Genomic DNA, 24,621 nt, shown 5'->3' with positions numbered 1-24,621 from the left:
AATACCTTCGAAAAATAGACAGTATGTGTAATGAGATGTATCTCTGAAATTAATTTTGTTTCGTACAGATAAATACAAATGGATACTTTACTTTTACAAGACTTTCCGTCGTTCTGTAAAGTAAATCCTTTGTGGCATCCGCAGCTGTAGCTTCCTGGGGTGTTTACACAGCTCTGTGTACACATTTCATTCTTTTTCAGGCACTCGTCGATGTCTAGTAGAAACAAAATACTAAACATTATGAATATTAAGACCTCATTAGTTCATACTCTTCCTGTATAATATGGTTAAATATAACACACACTAATAGAATTAGTGTTTTAGCTACGGTTGCTTAGTTCAAACACAGAAAGATCACCTTAAGGAAATATATTATAGGTTTGTGATGCTAAAATAATAATCGTCTAGAAATAACCCACCCTGCTTAAAAGTTAAACATTTCGTAGAAGGAATACGCAAACAACGAATAACAACAACCCATAGGCTTTATTTTAAAGGTTTATCTGAATAAATACAGTTCATTATCAAAATGAATTCAGATTAAAAAATGATATTTAAATGAGGTGTATAGCATGCAGTAAAATATATATAGAACTGGGATATACAGGTATGAGTCAAATTCAAGATACCACGACTTCAAATAGAGAAAATAGTCATTGTTAACAGGAAAGAAGAGTCCAAGAAACAAGTTATTGTAAAAAAACCCAAAACAGTTAGTTTACCATAACAGTTTATAAGCTATAACTTTACGTGGCTGAAGCTCGATGGTTCACTGGTATGTTTAGAAACTTATAAGATGAAAATTCGGGACTCAATACCGTTGTGGGTTCAAGACATAAGAATCCGTTGTGTAAAACTGCGCGTAATAGTAACCACAGATATGTGTATTTAAAAAAGTATTATTCTTAATACTGTTGATACAATTCTAAATTTTACTTTTTATGCCCATTTCTACACCAGATATTTTTTATGTTGTTAGAAAAGTTACTGTGTAATTACGACAGACTTTCGCTCTTTATTTTCGTTCGAACAAAATCAGTTATAGAAACTTAAGCGTCCACTTTATATCATTAATATAAATATTCAAATTTAATACAACTGTGAAATCAATCTGGATCTAATTGTAGATAAATCGAGTACAAGATAACACTAAAACTTTAATAAGATACGCTATCTTTCTTCGAGGATAAAGGTGAGTCTCACTTACGCAGCCATCCAGTGACTCAGAGGGAAATTTGAAGGTTTATACGTTAAAAACTGGGGTACAATATCCGTGATGTGCTAAGCGCAGATAGTCTATTTTCTAGTCTGTATTTGAGTATAAACAAATAAACCAACTAGCTAGCTTCAGAATTCTTTCGAGAAACGAGTTCACTTTACATTAATTCAGTGTCATTGTACAAGTTCGATAGTTTGTCTTGAAAAGAAAAACATAAAAAAACAGTGACATATCCGTGAAATAAAGAATTTAATTAAATTTGGCTTTTTGCATTCACATGTAAAAAGTTTACTTCCAATTCAATGAAGAATCTAACATTTTGTTTGTTTTGAATTTCGCGCAAAGCTACTCGAGGGCTATCTGCGCTAGCCGTCCCTAATTTAGCAGTGTAAGGCTAGAGGGAAGGCAGCTAGTCATCACCACCCACCGCCAACTCTTGGGCTACTCTTTTACCAACGAATAGTGGGACTGACCGTCACATTATGACGCTCCCACGGCTGAAAGGGCGAGCATGTTTGGTGTGATCGGGATTCGAACCCGCGCCTGTCGGATTACTAGTCAAACGCCTTAACACGCTTGGCCATGCCGGGCCCCTAACATTTTAAAATCTACCACCGACATTTGAATGTAACTCATCGCCATTCAAAATATTTAAGCATCCATTTAAGTTAGCGTTTGGGCCCGACATGGCCAAGCGTGTTAAGGCGTGCGTCTCGTAATCTGAGAGTCGCGGGTTCGAACATGCTCGCCCTTTCAGCCATGGGAGCGTTATAATGTGATGGTCAATCCCACTATTCGTTGGTAAAAGAGTAGCCCAAGAGTTGGCGGTGGGTGGTGATGACTAGCTGCCTTCCATGTAGTCTTACACTGCTAAATTAGGGACGGTTAGCACAGATAGCCCTCAAGTAGCTTTGTGCGAAATTCAAAAAACAACAGTTAGCGTTTTGTATTAATTTGGGAGTTACACTAGACCAAGTCTTTTCTTGTTTTAATTATATTATTTTATCATAATTTTTTTATGTATGTTTATGTTTATTTTAGCATCAGGTAAACATTTGAAAATATGTCTTTATTTTTAATTTAGAATGTTTCAGAATATTGACTAAACTGCCTTTATTAAATTAACCAAGAAATACGAAAACAAACTTATGTGTGAAGAGCTACAACACATTATTTAATTGTGTACTTAACTTCTTCGAGTTATTCTTAACTTTTGAGACTTAAAACTTTCTGAGTAAAGCTACAGTGTAAAATAAAGCTTTGATATAGATATTTTTTTTTCCGTAAATGATACTTGTAGATATTTTTGGTATGCAGTATATTTATGCATGGTATATATATATATATTCGTAAAATTGTTGTTGAACTAATTCACATAGTTAAAACACAATAATTTTTTGACAATATAAGTAAAAAAATTTATCGAGTTTATAAAAAAACAATAGTTAAAGACAAAATTTCTATTCTATATTATTGAAATAAAGATATACATATATATGAAGAGTTGTAATACTATCAGAGACATTAATTTAAACTGGCAATCAAATAACCACTATAAAACAACAATATAATTAGTACAAACCAAAATGTTTCACATTTATTTATATTTTGTTCATATTTTTAACGTTTCTTTATTTATGTATGCACGCACATCTTTCTCTCTCTGTCTCTTATACATATATATATATATATATTTCTAGGGCTGCGTTTATATATGACTTATCACTCCAGAGCAATGTCTTACCTGTTTCACAAGCGTATCCGGTCCAGCCGGGTTTACAATAACAGTAATTCGGTTTCGTACAAATCCCTCCATTTTTACACTGGGGCGAACAGATTGCTTTAAAGTACAAATATTCCGTTGCATGAGAACATAAACTGAAGTAATTTATTGTTATACCTAACTAACTTATAAAAGTTCGAAAATAACTTTACAAATTATTAATATTCAGTTTACAGTTTCGCAAGGCATTTCTCTAATGAAAACAATTGTGGAAAGTCAGATAAATACTTGTACATATAAATACTAAAGCATACAAGAAGATAGATATATGCTTACCTTTCATACAGTCACGTGCATGTGAAGAGCTGCGAGTCCATCCTGGACAACACTGATACACAGTCTCTGTGTGAGAGGTAGTTTTGTAAACTGAACGGTAGGAAGTTTCATACGCTACTCTGAAATATGCATTAAACGGTTACTACAAATATTAGACATATCTGAAACAATCTACAACTACATAACACGTGTATTGATCCAAAGCGATAGTTATTTACATTTTAAGACCGTGTCTTTCATGGCGAATTCTAAAAGTGTGATTTTTAGCAACATTCCGGTTAAATTATGAACCTTTGTTTCATTATCATTCGGAGAAAAATATCTCATGCAGTTCTCATATTAAAATTACACAATTATATTCAACTTTGTAATACAGTTTTAAATAACTTTTCAGTTCTATTTTAATATTTAATTTTCTATTTGCAATGTATTTCTCGATTTCGAATTTAATTATTTTTTATGAAGAATCGGGTGGAAATGCCGTAAGTTTTCTTGATCCATGGGTAATACGTTTCTCTTTATGTTGCATATACGAGTGAATTAATAGGTGGTGTTATACATCCAAGAACAGATACGGATTTCTTTATTTTTCTACAAATACAGCGGTAAACATATATGTTGTTATAATTCTGTTTTTACTGTTTAAAAGCGTTAAGATTACTTTAATGCGAATAAAGTCAACATGTAGACTTACTTTATAATATACAGTGGACGATTTTTGTTTTTCAACACACATGCTATTTTGGGTCTGTGAACTAAGTTTGTTTCGCCATCTAGCGTTTATTTATCAAATCTCATCGAACAAAGCGAAATGTTACTCCGAGAGGCTTGCAAACCAATAGAGTATAACTTATTTTACTGATAAAAAATTAACGTATCTTCTGTAAAATGTTACTACTTTTACGTTATTTCGATTAAAACTTTTATAATTTTTAGTTTGTTGTAAAATAGGGTTTATGTGTGAATGCCAAATTAATTACTGCTTTCTTAAGGTTATGTCTTGTCTGGTGACTTTTTGTGTGCTTTAACGAACATTAATCATTTATTTTCTAAAATGCTTTCGGTGTGTAGAATTCGCTCAATTATTCGTCCATTCTCACATCACAAAAAGCCTGGCTCAATGTATTTTCATAAGTGATATTCAATAAATTTAGAGAAAAACCTGGTTTTGTTTGTTTTGTTTTTGAATTTCGTGCAAAGCAATACGAGGGCTATCTGCGCTAACCATCCCTAATTTAGGAGTGTAAGACTGGAAGGAAGGCAGCTAGTCATCACCACCCATCTCCAACTCTTGGACTACTCTTTTACCAACAAATAGTGGGATTGACCGTCACATTATAACGCTCCCACTGCTGAAAGAGCGACCATGTTTGGTGCGACGGGAATTCAAAACCGCGACCCTTGGATTACGAGTCAAATGCCTTAACCATTTGGCAAAAACTGCTGTTTCAGTTCTAAAGTATAGTATAATTAAAGTATATGACATTTCACTTTCATGTTTCATATTTTTTATAACAATTAGTTAGTTAGTTTTTAAATTTCGAGCAAAGCCACCCGAGGGCTATCTGCGCTAGCCGCTCCTAATTTAGCAGTGTAAGACTAGAGGGAAAGCAGCTACTCATCACCACCCACCGCCAACTCTTAGGCTACTCTTTTACCAACAAATAATTGGATTGACCGCACATTATAACGCCCTTACTGTTGAAATGGCGAACATGTTTGGTGTGATAGGGATGGGTACCCGTTTTTCTAACAAAAGATGTCTAATGTTTGTTTCGCAGTTGATCTGTTTGCTTGCATTGATAAGCGATTTTTAATAGATACAGGGGCCTGGCATGGCCTAGCGCGTAAGGCGTGTGACTTGTAATCCGAGGGTCGCGGGTTCGCGCCCGCGTCGCGCCAAACATGCTCGCCCCCCAGCCGTGGGGGCGTTATAATCCTACGGTCAATCCCACTATTCGTTGGTAAAAGAGTAGCCCCAGAGTTGGCGGTGGGTGGTGATGACTAGCTGTCTTCCCTCTGGTCTTACACTGCTAAATTAGGGACGGCTCCGTGCAGTGGGCTAACAACCTACTCACTTAAATACTTGTTGAAGAATCCGCAAGCGGCCCTATGTTCCTAGATGGAATCTAATGGCGATAACTAACTAATACATACAGGTATATCAAACCCTTATTTTCTTCATGGATTATTCATGACAGTGAAGTATTAAAGTTGTAAAACATTACAAAATTTCAAAATTCGATTTTTCTTCACATTTTCGAATAATTTAAAAACTGATCACCAAATTCAAAATATCAAGGTCAGACAATTTTTGGAGGTGTATGGGATTGGTAAAAATGTTCCTTGAGCCCATCTAGCTTCAGGGTAATATTAATATTGTACGTTTATCGACAGCAGAACATTTTTGACACAATAATAACATGAATATGTTTAACTATTAAGATTAGGAAACATTTTTATTACGCTCGGCATGGCCAGGTGGTTAAGGTATTCGATTCGTAATCTGAGGATCGCGAGTTAGGTTTCCCGTCACGCGAAACATGCTTGCCCTTTCAGCCGTGGGAGCGTTACAATGTGAAGGTCAATCCCTCTATTCGTTGGTAAAAGAGTAGCCCAAGAGCTGGCGGTGGGTGGTGATGACTAGCTTCTTTCCCTCTAGTCTTACACTTCTAAATTACGGACGGTTATGAAAGATAGCCCTCAAGTAGCTTTGTGCGAAATTCAAAAAACAACAAAACAAACAATTAATGTGTTGGAGTACATTATCTGGTTATTTTACTTGTATCAAGATATAAAGAACGAGTCATCTAAACAGGATAATGGTGATCTACACAACGAATTTTTTTTTCCCATTAACCTCGTTTCACAATGTGTTTTTGTGTGTGAGCGATCATAAGACCTGTGTTGAAATTCAGGCTAAGGAAGAGAGTATGGTGTTACGTATACAATAATATATTGTTCTGAGCTAAAGGTTTATATAAAACTCTAAGCCTTTCGCGTATATGTTATAAATTTGATTACGCTACAGAAAAACAAATGACTATTTATTTATTTAATTTACAATAACAATCAAAACCTAAAGCTGTTTTCTGTTTAAAAAAAACAAACAAACATAGTCGAACTAAGCTGTAATATGTTTACTAATTAAAGGACAAAGGTTTATAATTTAAATTCACCTGTAGGATGTGCATGTCTGATCTGGTTTGACATCACAGACATGTCTGTGCAGTTTGTACACAGGTTTACGGTAAGACTCCATGTGAGTTACAGGTGTGTTGACAACATGACTGCGGGCACACACGTGGCGTCTGTAAAAAAAACCCAACAACAACAGAAATTGTTTGTTATTCTATAAATCTTGCAAATGTTCATAATACAGTGTCTTAAATTTGTGAAAAATGCTTAACAAATTAGAGTAATACACTTTGTAACATACCATTGGTTAATTTGTAAAAACATTGCGTACTTTCAAAAGTACGAATAAAATAGTAAACCATTTTAGGAATGGGCCGATTTAATTGTTTGTATGTCACGCTGTAAATAATTGGGTCCATGACTTTTGGTTTGATATTACTTTTATCTGCGAGTGAATATAAAAATGATAGTCAATCTAATTGTTCGGTTGAATGCTTTGGGCGAAACTCTTGTGGCGGCGGGTTCTGTCGGCTGATTACTTGTTTTCTGGATTTCAAATATCTCTTACCTTACCCAACGTGTTCTTAAGGTGTCGTGGAAACTGAAATTCCTAATTTCATTCCAGCTTTCCACACAACAAAACTGAAATGTGCTCATTTCGATCTACACTTAGTGTTTTCAGTCGTTACATTTGGCTCGAATAGCTGACTTCTCAGAAATTAAAGACAGGAAAAATACATAAATAAATAAAGGAGATCGAATGAATACATTTTTTTAGGTGTTGTAATATAGTTTAAGATTTTAACATTATAAAGTACGTACGTTTTTGTTTGAAATCAAGGGAAATAAATCATACAACTTTTGCATTCTGCGGTATTTCAGTTAAAAGTTCTTCATTAGTAAACACAGCTAACTTATTGATGTTGCCTTTTAAGGTATACCACAGTAATTAGGCGTTGGCTGAAATGAGTTTTTTTTTGACAATGATAAATATCATTTCACGGATAAACGAAGGATAAGGTAAAATATTTGGAATACATATAAAATTACGAATGCCAGGCTGGAAGAAAAGCCCGGCGTGGCCAGGTGGGTTAAGGTGTTCGAGTCGTAATCCGAGGGTCGCGGGATCGAATCCCGGTCACACCAAATATGCTCGCCCTTTCAGCCTTGGGGGCGTTATAATGTGACGGTCAATCCCACTATTCGTTGGTCAAAGAGTAGCCCAAGAGTTGGCGGTGGGTGGTGGTTACTAGCTGCCTTCCCTCTAGTCTTACACTGCTAAATTAAGGACGGCTAGCGCAGCGAGCCCTTGAGTAGCTTTGCGCGAAATTAAAAAAAACAAACAAACGAACAAACTGGAAGAAAAGACATTAAAACAGAACAGACATCAGAATGTGTTTTAATTAACTGATTCCTCCAACCTTTCATACAAAGAAACATTAAAAGAACTTTCAAACAGTAATGGATATCAATTCTGATAATCATACATATAAAATGTAACGAGGAGAACACTTTTGCAATGATGCTTAGAGGACAAACTGTGAACAAGGAGTAACTGAAGTGTGGTTTTCGTCTGAATAATTGCGTTTCAATATTCCCTATACTGACAGAAAAAGCAAAAACGTGAAGCCATTAAAATTATTGGAGGTGATGTGGGAACATGGATTATTTTGGCAGCGGTTGGCTTATTTAATTTATTTAGAAGAGAACTGATACCCAGAGAGAATTTGAAAATTGTCGATATTTGCACTGCGTTTCTTAGTTTTATCTCGATTGGCAAATGTTCTCTGAGGGCACTAAAGCAACAATTTGTCTTTGCTGAAGGAATCGATAATTGCCTTTAACACTCCTACGAAAAGTGGGGCCTAATTTAATGAAATGAAATCAAATGAAATGGCAATTTCATTTAAATACAAATTTATTAGCCTAATATTAATAACCTTTCAAGTTGCTCTGGGGCCTATTAGGCCCCACTTTTCGTAGGAGTGTTAACGAACCTGCCCAGTCATTATAGAATAGTCAGATTCTTGTTTTCTATATTACATTGTAGACTGGTGTAACTTAATCTACTTCAATTTTTGTACTCGAGTTTTGTACTCGAGCAAATAAATGAGGTGTTTTACACACGCGAGGGGGAGTTCTAATTAACTGACTAGTTAGCATACACATTTATTATCTAACAAAATATGAATCTGTAAGTCATTTTTAATGACCTGAAATTAATTTTATAGTATCTAATGCAACTTTACTTTGATTTAATAATCAGATCAAATTGTAAAATATGTTGGAATAAGACGTTGCATTACTGTTAAACGTGTAACTTGCTTCAATCTTCCTCACTTTCGAAACTTACGATTCAAAGACAGGTACTTCATGAAAGGCCAATTAGCAAAATCAAGTAAAAGTATCTGGTTGGAGCACCTCAAATTTACTCTTTAAATAAAGCTCAGTCACAATTGTATTTTAGGTACGCCAGATAAGATGAAGTATCTTTTATTATCTTATTTCATTGTTTAAAATTCATAGTTTTCTTTATCTCTAAATGCCTTGAATTTAAATGAGTAACACAATCAAACAAGCACTATGATGGCAAACAAATTGTGAAGAGACTTCCAGAAAGAGTGTGCATTGTTTTCCAGTGCAGTTTTCTGAGGGGGCCCGCCATGGCCAAGCGTGTTAAGGCGTGCGACTCGTAATCTGAGGGTCGCGAGTTCGCATCCCGGTCGCGCCAAACATGCTCGCCCTTTTAGCCGTGGGGGCGTTATAATGTTACGATCGATCCCACTATTCGTTGGTAAAAGAGTAGCCCAAGAGTTGGCGGTGATGACTAGCTGCCTTCCCTCTAGTTTTACGCTGCTAAATTAGGGACGGCTAGCACAAATAGCCCTCGAGTAGCTTCGTGCGAAATTCCAAAACAAACAAACAAACAAAAAGTTTTATGAGTGATAAACCAATATACTGTCGACTTGTAATCTATACAGAAAGAGTGACAGCAATCTTCTCTTTCGTACGTTACTGTGAACGTTCGCCGAATACTTTACAGGTTTTATCAGTTAAAGTAATATTAGTAAACAAAATGTTTCGAGGCCCTCCTAGGCTCTTTGTTTTTTAGTATCATGTCATCTCGAAAATATTTTATGGAAACAAACAAATAAAAGTACACGTGCACATTCCTTTGTATATACTTATGTATTTGACCTCATCTTTGAAGCTTGTATCTCTTGTAAATATTGACAGTTTTATTGTTACACCCTTTAGAAAACAACGTTATAAAGCATTTATTGATGTATTTGGTTATAATACAATAGTCTTGTCTTACAAGTTCAGTATGTATTTTAAAACAATTAACATAATGTTTAAATGGATCAATGACGGATGACACAGTCTCCTGGCGCTTCAGTGTCTATTTTCTGTAGAGTTTCTACAATACATCAACATTTAGTCATCCACTACTTAGCTCATATTACCAGTTTCATGTAAGGGATAGGATACTCAGATGAAACCATCAGTCTTCCACCTTCACATGAATACATTGATACTCGTTTTTAACACCCCACCAGAAGTTTGTCCTGAGTGTCCTTGACAGGATCGAGATTAATTTGATGAGAGAGGTGAATATGATGCAGATGATCGATTCATTGTATCGTGGATTAAATATCACTCGGAAAATTAGATGCAACTCTGGTTTCCAGATATACAAAGCTGCCGTACGAGTTGAGATAATGAAACATGATATTATATGACAATATGAGCTGTTACATTTTATCCGATTTGGTAATAGAAACATATAGTTTCCTGATTAACTCATAACTCTCTTGCATCAGAAACCGCAAGTTTGTAAACAAATTTGCTAAATATATTTCAAAAGTGTTGTTGTTGTTTTGAATTAAGCACAAAGCTACACAAAGGGCAATTTGTGCTCAGCCCACCACGGCTATCGAAACCCGCTTTTTAGCGTTGTAGGTCCGCAGACATACCGCTGAGCCACAGGGGGGGCATCATAATTGAGTTATTGTGTTTCCCTATCTTTCATTAAAATGCCAACTTAAATATCATAAAATACATTTTAGACGTTATTGATACCGAACACGTTTAGAGTGATTAATAGTCTTTTTCATATTTTATGAGAATAGGTTGTTTTCTGAAAGGTAGAGCAAATTTTGACAACCTTATTTAATCGTTCTCCATTTTAACCGACCAAATTTATTTTATTTTTTTTATGTTTCAAAACTGCCCGAGATATATATTAATGATGAACCTCTGTAGCTATTTTAAAATTATTTCAATTAATATTCCTCCCACGTGACACAGCGGTATATATACGAAATTAAAATGTTAGAAACTGGGTTTGATACCCGTGGTGGCCAGAACATGGGTAGCTCATTGTGCAACTTTGTGTTTTACTTCACATAAGCAAACAGTTAATACAAAATTAACTTAAAATCTTTCGTCATTGGCACATATCTATAGCTGGAACTAAACTCTCCCATGAAAATCCCACTACAAAACAGGAGTAGTGAGAGTTAATCTACATTGTGAGAAGAATGTTCCAGGGCTCCACTTACAGAGGAGTGAAGAGGACGCTGGATAAATATGTGTTCTAATGGAATAGCTCTGACACCAGTCTCTTTAACGAACATTTTTATTAAGCTACCTGTTGATTTTGAAGTATAGTTGGAGATCTGTTGATATGTGTTTCTTGTAATTACAAATCCTTCTTTATTAAACATAACTCCCCTCTTAATTACAATCATTTTTTATCGCAACTAAGGACTTTGAAACCACAACCAAAGCTATCGTTACGGCGATCCCTCGAGTTTGAAGATGATGGTCCTCTCAGTTTATACATGGGTCAGGACATGCTAATGAAGCCAACCCTCGCTCACAGGTCTTCTGGCAGTAAGGGTAGGTCAGTAGTGGTAGCTAGCGTTGCAAATGAGAGCGAGGGTTGGCTTCATTAGCATGTCCTGACCCATGTATAAACTGAGAGGACCATCATCTTCGAACTCGAGGGATCGCCGTAACGATAGCTTTGGTTGTGGTTTCAAAGTCCTTAGTTGCGATAATCACTTTATTGTCCAAGTTCGGTTTGCATGGAGAAAACCGAGGGTTCGTTTCATCAAAGTATTGTATCTATATATCGATCAGCGGTTTTTCTCTTCGAATATCTTTCTTCAAAGATCGCTGTCACTATGCCCCCTAGTTGTAAGCACGTCTAATATCTTTAAATTTCGTGCTAGTCCAGTATGTTGTTGTTTGTTATTAAGCACAAAGCAACAAAAAGGGCCATTTGTGCTCTGCTTACCAAGGATATCAAAACCCGAAACCCGGTTTCTAGCAGTATATTTCCGCAAACATACGGCTGTGCCATTCTGGGAATTGTTGAATATGTAGGTACTAAAACTACTGTCTATGGCACCACATTACTATCTGTAGCGACATAACATTGTGTTATCATATGTTTTTTTTTAATTTCGCGAAAAGCTACTCGAGGCCTGTCTGAGCTAGATGTCCATAATTTAGCAGTGTAAGACTAGAGGAAAGGCAACTAGTCATCACCAACCACAGCCCAAGAATTGGTGGTGGGTGGTGATGACTAGCTGCATTCCCTCTATTCTTACACTGATAAGTTAGGGACCGCTAGCGCAGATAGCCCTCAAGTAGCTGTGCACGAAGTTCAAAAGAAAAAAAAACAACGAATAAAATAGTAAACCATTTTAGGAATGGGCCGATTTAATTGTTTGTATGTCACGCTGTAAATAATTGGGTCCATGACTTTTGGTTTGATATTACTTTTATCTACGAGTGAATATAAAAATGATAGTCAATCTAATTGTTCGGTTGAATGCTTTGGGCGAAACTCTTGTGGCGGCGGGTTCTGTCGGCTGATTACTTGCTTTATGGATTTCAAATATCTCTGACCTTACCCAACGTGTTCTTAAGGTGTCGTGGAAGCTGAAATTCCTAATTTCATTCCAGCTTTTCACACGACAAAACTGAAATGTGCTCATTTCGATCTACACTTAGTGTTTTCAGTCCTTACATTTGGCTCGAATAGCTGACTTCTCAGAAATTAAAGACAGGAAAAATACATAAATAAATAAAGAAGATCGAATGAATACATTTTTTTAGGTGTTGTAATATATTTTGAGGTTTCAACATTATAAAGTACGCAAGTTTTTGTTTGAAGTGCAGGGAAATAAATCATACAACTTTTGCATTCTGCGGTATTTCAAAGTTAAAAGTTCTTCATTAGTAAACACAACTAGCTTATTGATGTTGCCTTTTAAGGTATACCACAGTAATTAGGCGTTGGCTGAAATGAGTTTTTTTTTGACAATGATAAATATCATTTCACGGATAAACGAAGGATAAGGTGACACTGATGATACATAAAACGTATCCTTCTTGTCCTTGTGGATCAGATATATCATGTCTATATAAATTACGAGGCCATAATGTGGTTGTTATGTCAAATTTTAACATGACCATTTTCATTGTGTTGATAAAAATTACACCCTCTTCCTTAAAAAAGAAAATTAAAACGGTGACAAAAATGATTGGAAGACAATAAAAGAGAGTAGCTGATTATTGCATTTGGTAAGACTAATAAAGACTCTTCGCTATTTCTATGACTGTTATTGTATTTATTCAATACAATATGTAAGAAAAATACATTAAAAAAATATTAAGATGATCAGTGGCCAATGGTTAGTATATTTAACAGTAATCCAAATGTTAGAAACAAAAATTATTATATTCAAGAGAAAAACTATCGTGGTTAATTAAGAAAGTTCTGTATTTACATTTTTATAACAAAGTAAAAACTTTTAGTTCTTGTTTGTTTGTTTTGAATTTCGTACAAAGCTACACAAGGACTATCTCCGCTAGCCGTCCCTAATTTAGCAGTGTAAGACTAGAGGGAAAGCAGCTAGTTATCACTACCCACCGCCAACTCTGGGGCTACTCTTTTATCAACAAATAGTGGGATTAACCGTCACATTATAACGCCCCTACGGCTAAAAACGCGAGCATGTTTGATGCTACCGGGATTCGAACCCGCGGATTACGAGTCGAACGCATTAACACGCTTGGCCATGCCGGGCCCTATTTAGTTCTTAATCACGTATTTTGTTTTTAAGAATAGTCACGATTTTCCAAGTGTTGCGATAAGATTTATTTTTACTCGGTTTAAATATTTTCAAGGAAACTCTCTAAACCAAAATGTGTTGTTGTTTTCTGTTTGATGATAATTCGATACCAGTTTCATTTGTTTTCTCAATTAACAACTGCATTTATCCGCCTTTGAAAACGAAAACTAAACGGAGATTTAAATAATAAGGTTAACAATCCCAATTACTTATGAGAGCGTGAAAAGGATGATATATCTTAAAGTAGACGATTCTCTTCTTATATTTCCTTCCATGTGATTACACATGAATGTGGTTTATGACGAGGAATACGACTTATACACATCTTAGTGAAGGCATGTCTTTCTAGGAATAACATCAGAATTTCGTATTGTAAGTTACAAATGTAATTAAAAGTTAAAATAACTCACCAAGAAACGAGATTCTACAGAAGACTGATGCCGTATATTAAAATAATTTTGGATATGCAAATCAGAAATACACAAGACTGTTATAGCTAATATTAAATTCTAATGTAATATTGTATATTTTTCTTATTGTCAAAAACATATCGCTTTTAGGAACAGTATGTTTTCCAAAAATAAAATATTCATACGTTCATATAGTATAAACGTATTTGGACCAGATATTTAGAATTCATAAGACGGAGACAATCAATTTACCCACTGGCATTGGAAAACAAAGGATTATGGATAAACTTAGGGTTTCAGAACTATCTAAAATGAGACCTGCAACAAGTCGTACCCCAATCATGGTATGTAATGTGTGATGTCTTGGAACAGGTAAAAATCCACAAACACCAACATGAGCAGAAGTAAAAGCCGTTAATGTCCCCAATACACAATATCATGAAACAAACGTCTCCTTTCGGAAATTAACACAAGTTACATGTATACAATCTGCTTTCATTACCAATATGCATCCAACTGTCACATATTGCAAACAGGGAAGTATTTTAAAAAGACATTCGTACTGTTTCATAACAAGCATTTTGGACAAAATTGCCGGAAGAAGCATTTGTATGTTTCTACGCGATCGGGTTGTTAAAACGAATAATAAGAAACGTCGTATTCCAACATAAGTAGGTTACTAAAGCCGGCAGGGAATGTTGGTAGGAATTGGACATAGCAACTCTACGTAGTAAATGTTTGTGAAACAGTATAATTAAATTTTGCTATCAGTACAAACAGTAAAAAACAACAACAAACAAACAAACAAACAACTTTACAAACGTATACTTTTCTTATAATACTGCCCCCCAGTACCTCAGCGGTATGTCTGTGGACTTACAACGCTAAAAACCGGGTTTCGATACCCGTGGTGGGCAGAGTAGAGATAGCTTATTGTGTAGCTTTGTGCTTAATTTAAAACAACAACAACAGCCTCTTATAATACTAGCATGTTTTTCATTTCAAACTAAAGAACTATTAAATAAAGTAAATAAACAAACGATAATAACAGTAAAACTTGAAAGCTTTATTTTGTTCTTCTCTTTTAGAAATTTTGCTCTAATTTTAAATGGAATTTTAATATTAGTTTGAGCAGCGCAAAAGCAAATTTATAAATAAACTCTCCTGAAATAATACCATTATTTGTATTTCAAACGATTGGTGGGTTGGTTTGGGGTTTTATGGCGCAAAGCAAGTTGGCTATCTGCGCCTATTTCCAACGAAAGAAACACTCAACTCACAGCGTGTTCGGACCTGGCGGCTTGGACTGTAACTACGTGGTAAGGATCCAAAATCGTTTTAGTATAATGTAGGTCTAAAATTATCCAATCTTTCCAGTTATTAATTTAACTTTAAAAATATATAAAATATTGTAAACTCGTGAAGCAGTACAAAAACATATAAAATATTATAAAAAAGTGATATTTAAAAATGTTTACATACAAAACTACATAAATTACAATAATTGTGTGAAAAGAAGTGTTTGTTTGTTTCTTTTTGAATTTCACTTAAAGCTACACGAGGATTATCTGTGTTAGCTGTCCCTAATTTAGCGGTATAAGACAGTTAGTCATCACCACCTACCGCCAACTCTTGGGCTACTCTTTTACTAACAAATTGTGGGATTGACCATCACATTACAGCGTCCCCACGACTGAAAAGGTAAGCATGTTTAATGTGATGGGGATTCGAAGCCTCGACCCTCAGATTACGAGTAGAGCGCCCTAACCACCTGGCCATGCCGGTCCCCTTTAAAGAAGTGTGCAGGAGACTACAAACCGGATGCTGTTCAAATTAAAGAAACAAGTTTTCATTTGTAAAAAAATTTGTTGTTTTTTTATTGTTTAATTTTGCGCTTATTTACTCGAGGGCTAACTACGCTAACAGTTTCTGATTTATAAGTGACACGCAGTTGGCCAAAATTACCCATAGTCAACCCTTGAAATACTCTTAAAGAATAGCGGCATTGAACGTCGTCTAATAACACCCTTAGGGCTCAATGGGCGAGAACGTTTGGTGATGAATTTCGTACGCGAGAATATCTGATTGCGACTCTGAATATCTGAACAAAATAATATTTCAGACATTTGAAACAGGTTGATGTATAACGTAAAATAAATTTTAAGACAGTTGAAACAAAGTTTTGCCATCAGTACAAAAAAATCATAAATTCTGCATTTATACTAAAGTTTTTTTATTTTAAATTAAAACATAAAGTAATTTTTGTTTGTTTATTTAGAGCAAAGCTACATCTACTGTGTCCAATGCAGGAATCAAACCCAGAATTTTAACGCTGTAATCCATATAATTACCGCTGTTTCTTAGAGGAGAGAGGTAAAGAATGCAAGTATATGAACGATAATAACTCAAGCTTGAATGACTTGTTTTGCTTAAACTATACAGAAGGTCATCTGCGCATATTCCCCCTATTTTTTAAACTGATAAGCTAGAAAGAAGGTAGATAGTTAACAACACTCCCCGTCAGTTCTCAGACTGTTAATGTCTGATTAAATGACCCTACTTCACTTTCAGTCTTACAGCGTATCCGCAGATCAAAAGTACGGAGCGCATTTTTGTGGCATCGGATCGTGTATTATGGTTCAAAGTCTGTGTACGTTAACAATAGGGTCTCTCTTAAACCAAGAATCTTCAGTGAAGCTAAGGAAGTGTCAAGACTCCAGATTTGTTGCTTAAAAATTGTTGTTTTCATGGATGTTTGAAAAATAAGTTATGTTGTTGCTGTTTATAATTGTTATAGAGACTTTGAAAGAATGTATATGTATGTATTTCCCCTACTGTACGTTTTTTTTAAATATTTTCTTTTATTTTCTGTAACTTCTGTTTACTTAGAGTTTCTATTAACTCTCTGTTAGTCTTGAACATAAAACATGCATAAATAAAATAATTTGAAATAAAATTTCGAAAATTTGGTATCTAGCATTCAACGTAGATTCAGTCGAGTCTTTTAAAAAGAACATCAATTATGGGTTCTCCAATGGGACAGTAATAAGTCTATAGACTTACAACACTGAACTCAGGGATTCGATTCCCCATGGCGGACACAGCAGACAGCTCAATATGACTTTGCTCTAAAATGAATAATTAACAGGTTGAATAGGTGGTCGTATTAAAAGTGACATTGTAGACATAGAACGATAAAATCTAAGGTCAAACAAATCCCATATTTAAGTAAAATATTTAATTACCACGACTATCGGTTTAGCTAGCCTGACATGCTTCAAAACTGTGGTTCTCAACCACTTTATGCTTTTTTAATTTAATTTTTATTTACACACTTTCATTTAATAGACTAATCGTTTATCAGGAATCCTCTTGTTGGATGATTGAGCCCTATAATTGTGAAACTCTCAAAGGAGCATGTTAGTGTGTATCGTCTGGTAATGTAATAGTTTACTTACTTATAATATATATATTTTTAAATTATTTAAATGTTACTGTGGTTCTGAGGTGAGTTGTAGTACTATTTGAAATTCCACGTAACCCTGAGACATGTCACAAGCTTACAGGTATCTTCAGTTTTGGTTATAATTTGTTTCCGTATATATATATATATATTTGAAGTTTGATGAGCAGCAGAGTGATCAGTGACCCGTCATTCATCTTCTACGTGATATAAGTAACTCGAACTGAGAAGTTTTCTTTTATTTCTCACTACAACCTTTCTTTCGACTTGTAAAGGTCAATTTGTGTTTCTGTGGTTAAATTATGATTTATTTCTCTTTGCGGTGTGTTTTATTGATCTGTAAAACTGGAAACAATATTTTGTTTTATGTTGTGAAAATAATAAAAAAAACGACACAGAATCATTTAAGTAGTAAGAAAATTTATTTATTTAATTTCGCATTTGCGAGCATAATTATATTTTTATATTTCTTCATATTATATTGTTTCGTCTTCCAAACTTTTACATTTACACAATACAGAATTTTTTATGGCAATTTAGGCCTTCAATTTTTATTATCCCTTGTTCACCAAACTGTACCCTAGTTAGGCAGATTTTGTAATAGTGGCAAAGGATACGACAAAAATTATCATATGACAGCCAAATATCACTTATTTCAAATGTATTGTTTCAACATTACTCTAGCCAATAAACTACAAAGCGTAAAAAATATATTAGAGTTATAAAATATGCCATAGCATAAATGGCTCTCTACGTACTTAAACACCATACGTCTTCAGCTTTTTGATATTCCACATGAATTTCACAAAACAAAAACAGGGAAAATCAAGTGTTTTGACTCCCTTAGTAGATCGATTAAATGTGTTGAACATGAGAACATTTGCTTTAACATTTGAAATTAACGTGTATATGTTTATAATTGCAGAACTTCGGTCTGCTAGTTTAGTACGTTTTTTATTAATACTATTGTAATTTATATATCTTTAAATTAGTTTAAGAAATGTAAGAAATTTCAAGAAGGGTCTTTATTATTTAACATACTAAACACCTCATCTCCCCTGCTGGTACAGCGATAAGTCTAAGGATTTACAACACTAAAATCAGGGGTTTGATTCCCCTTGGTGGACTCAGCAGATAGCCCAATGTGGCTTTGCTAAAGAAGAAGACGCAAATGTCTCATGTTAAACGAATACGTTACTGTATGTCAGTATGTAGTTGTGATTAGTCAACTTCCGTTTTTTGTAGCGGTGTTTTAAATTAGTAATAAAACAAAATATGTTTCACATTTTTAATATCACTAGGTTTTAGTTATATTGGATAATAAACGAAACTTACAGGAGACTTCAAAACTAACTTATATCGCTAAGAAGGCTCACTTAGTCCTCAGAAGTCTAGGCAAACTAATCGCTGCTCGGTAAGTGGAAGATTTGATAAAAAGCAGGTGTATCGTTACTTCTGGCTGTTGTGTAAATGGTTTCTGTAATATTTACACACCTATAATACGATCACTATCTGTATGAACAGAAGCTAATAGAGAGAATTACGTCATTCCTCATTTTGGTTTAATGTGATTATAAAACATATTGATTATTGATTGAAATAAAGTTTCCTTGTTTCGTGTATTGAGTTAATTTAATTCACTCTAATGTTTGTTAGATCTGTCGAACTTCTCACCAAATCAATGAAAACTGTTCATGAAAAACAGCACGCTAATACAAATTTAACATCGTAACATATGTTTTATCAACAGCTGAAGGGTCCCCAGAGTTGTCTTCCCACACGAGGGTTATCTGCGTGCTAGTCATTACCATTACACTAATGTAAATGTATAGCAGAGAAAATGTTTCAGATATATTGCTACATTATGCACCTTCTCAATCAATGCCACTTGCGTTATGTTATAAAAACATTTTTTTTTTCAAATACTAAAACTATTTTTTTTTTCATAATTCTGGTAATAAATGAAATCGTAACATTTTAGGGTTAACGTATTCATGTATAATACTATGCATGTTAATTATAAACTTTATATCAAAGTAAACGCTTTATTGTGAAGCTAATTTTGTGTATTCATAATTTATTCTTTAAATCAGTTATTAATAAGTTTTATTAAGTGTATTTTATGAACGACAAAATGCTGACATACATATATATATATATATATTTTTATATTTTATAAACTTTTTTGTGGAAAAGCAACCTATTATGGAATAATACTTATAATATTTATTCATATGTTTACTATAAACAATTTAAAATGCGTGGATATCACATGGACTGATATTATAATCACAAACTACTTAATGTATTTATCATTAAACGTGACTGATTTGAACTGATATTTCGGCCATTGCTGTGATCGCATGTCAATAATAAGAGAAAAAAAAATTAATTACAAGCTACTATAAACTCCCAGTCGAGTTATCAGTTGTTTATTTAAGTTTACCTCTTTTTTCATTTCCGTAATTTGACTTCTAGTGACAACGCTTAATCTTTCAAGACAGTTTAAATTTAACCAGAACAGGTAGGGTCAGAAATAGCCTAGTGGTTGGTGTGCCTGGCTGCGTATCGTAAAGTCCAACTTAAGCCATCAAACACGATCCTCTATTTCAGTAATGAGGAGCGTTATAATCGTAAGAGTTAATCAGTTAGTCTTTTGACTAACCAGGGTAGGTTATGAACCAGTTGTTGACATGTCAGATAACTGTGGATCTGTGAGCGTACGGTTTGCATTGCCACAAAAATATATTTAAACATTGCACTCCGTATTTTAGTGCTTGAGTGCATTATAAAGGTGACAGATAAATCTCACTATTCGGTTAGAAAAATTATCTCAAAAGTTGGTTCTGGGTGATGTTAACTAGCTGACTTTCTTCTAATGTATTAGTTAAAACTAGGGGAGCTTGCGCAGTTAGCTCCTTGATAGTTTTACGCGAGTATCCGAATAAACTAAATGCAAATGTATAGGTGGAAGATGCTACTAACTAGTTATCCTTCTTGTGTCCTCAAATCTAAATCAGGAATGGAGATTAATGAATTATACGGGTCTTTAATTTAGATAATTAACCCGTACGCCAAAGGATTGCATATGTTACCGTTCATTTTGAAAATACCATTAGCGATAACTAAAATACAGATAGTAAACACAAAGAAATATTTCACGTAAACTTCAATGGGTAATGTTCTTATCATTTAGGACTTTAATAAAACATAAGCGCCTAAAATCAACAAGAAAAAATAACATACTGGCAAGATAATTATAAACAAACAGACAAAAACATATAGCATCGCACGTGCAGAGACATTAGTTGAAGCTGCAATACAAAGAAAAAAGAGAATACAACTATACGATAAACAAATATTCTACTTACTTTCAATTTAGTTATCGATTTTAACTAATGAGAAGTATAATATTCAAGTATATTTTACATGTATATGAATTGGAAATAAGTGTGTTTCATATTTACTTGATTCAGTAAAACGACTTAATGTGAAATTGCTTAATTTTCCCGCTAATTAAAAGATAATTAAAAGAATCCACACGGAAAGTTCACAAAACATTATCTCAAGGGGTTAAATATATTATATACAAAGATTTAAGCTTTTAAAATCCAAAAGAAAATATTTCTGTGCTAAAACTGAAGTACATCATTGGTTTTTTTCGGTAATACGACTGTTTAGTTATCAAGATACTAAAGTGGACCTTAACGTTAGAGTATGTTGCAAGATTGTACATTAAAGCGAATGTTAAGCTTATATGTCGTAAAGTCAATATCTCTACTTACAAACACACATAGAAAACACAACGAAATAATTACATTTTCTTCATGTCATGTGTGTGTTTGTGTTTTTCTTTTAGCACAGCCACATCGGGCTACCTGCTGAGCCCACCAAGGGGACTTGAGGTCCTGATTTTAGTGTTGTAAATCCGTAAACTTACTGCTGTACTAGCGTGGGGCTTTCATGTCGTGCTAGGCTTCAGTATTTTGATATATTAAAATGTTTACAGAATTTTTCGTTAATTTCAATAAAGTTTCACTTTAGATTTATATTCATGAGACTTACAAAGATGAGACGGTTACAAAAAAAATCTAACCAATAAAGAATCGTATGGATAGATTTCCAAAAATCATCCATTTTCACTTCGATTCTTGTGAATGTATTTTGAAACATAATGGCTCAGCTTAACACCGACTATATATAGTTTATGTCATCTAACCCCTTGAACTGTATTGTATAAGGTGTGTTTAAAAAATTGAGAAATTGAAAACATTATATATTTTTAAATGAAACAAAGAAAAACATTGCTTAAATTAGACGTTCGTAATATGGTATGAATAAATAAATCTCTGATTGAAAACTGTCCAGTTATTTTATATGTGAAATTATTAGTTACTATTTATTATGCTTATGGGCTAAAACTATATTGGCATTTGGCACTTGTGTGTGTAGTTAAAGTTGTAAACAGCTTTTAAGAGGGTAACTAATCCTTCTTTAAAATGCATTTGTTAATCAAGCAATGTATAATTCATTTAACAGGGAACATTTTTCATCATTAAACATAATGTAGTTGCTCTCCAGTTTAAGCGTTCGACAAGCAGTAAACTAGCGATAAAATCGGTGTTGAGAAACATCCAGACGACAAGTTCTTATTGAGGTTCGTAAACCGGTTATGTTTATAAATTTTTATTAGATCAAGCAAAGATAATTTCTTTATTCAGTAGATAAGCTAAATACTTTGCTGGGTAAGCTTTAGAAAGCCTTAAGAAGATAACTAGATAATTAACCGTATGTACAAAAGGAAAAAAAACAACAAAAACTAATGATTGTAAGCTAAACTGCTTATTAATCACGAATAGTGTTCATAAAACTTAATTTTCGGATAAGATACTTTGGGCCAACTTAAGACATTATTCACATACAAATTAGTTGTTTTAAATTGAATATAAAGTAAAAATATGAAAACATCAGATAGGCTGGATGTACCTTCTATGTTTGCAAAAAAATTTCCTTCCTTTTCTTATAGTTTTCTTCTTACATAAGTGAACAGAAATAGATTATGTAGTCAGTAAATTAAAGCAGGAAATTTGTTTAGTGCTTCAGTTATATGCTCATATTTCGTGATTGTAGCAAATAAATAGGGGTTTTCAAAATATTTCAAAGCCTCTTTCCTTCTATCTAACGTGTTGTTTGTGAAGTAAAATAATATAGTTTAAAAAGATGTTTCACATTAAAAAAAAAACATTTCACAATTTCTACGTCGACCTTGTGGATTTATCTTGTTTGTATTTAAGCACAAAGCTACCCAATTGGCTGTCTGTACTGGTTTTTATTGTTATATTCCTTCAGGCTCACTGCTCAGCCACTGGGAAACTGTAATGAGAAAATAACCAGTGAATATTACCTCACTGTTTTACAGCACCATTCTCTACGTATGTCTAAGTGGATATGTTTCCCTAAGAACGATAGACATTTAGTTTCAGTGTGTTTAAACTACAAACGAATAATGTTTTCAATCTGCTACAAGAAACTGCTTGTTTAGAACTGATCCTATTTCAGTTACCTTGGTATATTTAACAATTGTTCCAAAGTTTTCTGTCTTATAATCGTAGTTTTTCACGCATTGTAAGTTTGTGTGGATAACAATAATGTTGATGCTAATAATTTTTTTCTTGAAGATCGAAATTAGGCTTTATTTCTTCCTGTCAGTTTAATTAGTTTAAATGCCTGAACGTGCATTGTATTAAGACATATGACAGCTCTAAACGTTATAACGAGGGGCTAAGAGAGATTTAGTACTTTATACTAAACGACGGCTTTCTGAACTGTCCATGAAAATAACGAATTGATAGTGAAATTGCAACGTCTTTCGTTTTGTTTTTATATATCCGTATTATTATATAAACATTCATTTATGTATAAGACGTTCTACTAACTTAAGATTCGAATGTTTTCATTGGTCACTGAACTTTAAACTGCTGTAGACCATTTTTATAGAATTAACAGTCAATTATTTTACTGGAATCAACATTAGCTCTTATTTGAAATATTGTGAAAGTTCCCTGCCCTCTGTCTGTTTATTTTGCAGTTAAGTTTTGTTGCTTTCATATTTTTCTTCGTGTTGTTTCAGTAGTTTTCAAATACGTATTTCCCACTATTTTGAAGAAAAGTAGTGCCTTTTTTTGAGTGATGAATTAACATCCTTAATTAGATACTTTAGTGTCTATAAATGACAAGGATAAGTTTGGCACAACACTTACATTTAAAAGAAATATGTATAACTGTATATCTAACCATATGTTTTAGTATAATTTTCTGTGTATTTTTTGTGATCTTTAAAGCCTATCTGGTTACATTTTCATTTTTAATATTAATGTTCAAGTATGCATCTAAATAGCTAAGTTCACAGTATGATGCCATGAGTCTAAAATCACTCGTTAACCAAAGATGGGTATACGTAACGAATACACCAACATAATATAAATGAAAGCAATAAGACAGTTGCCTTTCAGCATAAAAATATGGAGTGCAACGATTCATAAAGCCAGAGAGATGAATAGGAAGATGTAGCGTGATGATTGACGAGGTACCTAAATGTGTCCTAGTAATTAGTGTTGGAATGAGGAAGAGATAACTTTCAGTGGCAACAGCTGCAAATAGATGAACTACTTTAATCTATATTATCTTAAAAGAATAAACAAAAATATACTCTCCATGTTTACACATTCCCGATTAGATTAAGTTACACTGTTATTTTGTAAAACATATTTTGACGCTTATGAAACGTATTGTATTATATCCCTCTAGTTTTCGATGAGAGGTCGTTTAAAACCAAAGAAAAATAAAGAAACTAACTGAAGAGATTTTACGAAATGTGTAAAACAATTCATGCAAACTTTATCTACATACACATATGTTATTTTTAAATAGAATAAAGAAACTACGTTACAACATTGTACATTATCTAAGTTTCAGCGAAAAATAGCTATTTAAAATAGAAAACGGTTTCAGTTTTCCATTAAACATTGCACCTTTACAATTTATACAATAAACTTTTATTGTTGCACAATTTTTAAAATATGTCAATGCATATTAATTGTATTTTGCGGTAAGTGTTTTTCAACAACCTTAAAATAAACGAACCCGTTTGAAGGTATGTATACAAATATTATATGATAAAT

The 24,621-nt window shown here is 33.7% G+C and overlaps 1 protein-coding gene across 2 annotated transcripts in view; it reads right to left on the bottom strand.

Moving 5' to 3' along the window:
• LOC143226362 (epidermal growth factor-like protein 7) overlaps positions 1-24,621 on the bottom strand; it is a 67,236-nt gene that overhangs the window by 9,195 nt on the left and 33,420 nt on the right. Inside the window, exons 3-6 of one of the 2 annotated variants that reach the window (XM_076457242.1) lie at positions 6,458-6,589; positions 3,279-3,397; positions 2,964-3,059; positions 92-214 (exon numbers count right to left, since the gene is read on the bottom strand). In XM_076457242.1, coding sequence (XP_076313357.1) covers positions 92-214; positions 2,964-3,059; positions 3,279-3,397; positions 6,458-6,589 — 470 coding nt within the window. The remainder of the gene's footprint in view (positions 1-91; positions 215-2,963; positions 3,060-3,278; positions 3,398-6,457; positions 6,590-24,621) is intronic. The other variant, XM_076457251.1, reaches the window with a different exon arrangement.

This window comes from Tachypleus tridentatus, chromosome 1 (genome assembly GCF_004210375.1).
Source record: "Tachypleus tridentatus isolate NWPU-2018 chromosome 1, ASM421037v1, whole genome shotgun sequence".
In the NCBI taxonomy this organism is placed as follows: Eukaryota; Metazoa; Arthropoda; class Merostomata; order Xiphosura; family Limulidae; genus Tachypleus; species Tachypleus tridentatus.
The sequence above is the reverse complement of the archived record's forward strand: the minus strand, read 5'-3'. Positions and strand labels throughout refer to the sequence as shown.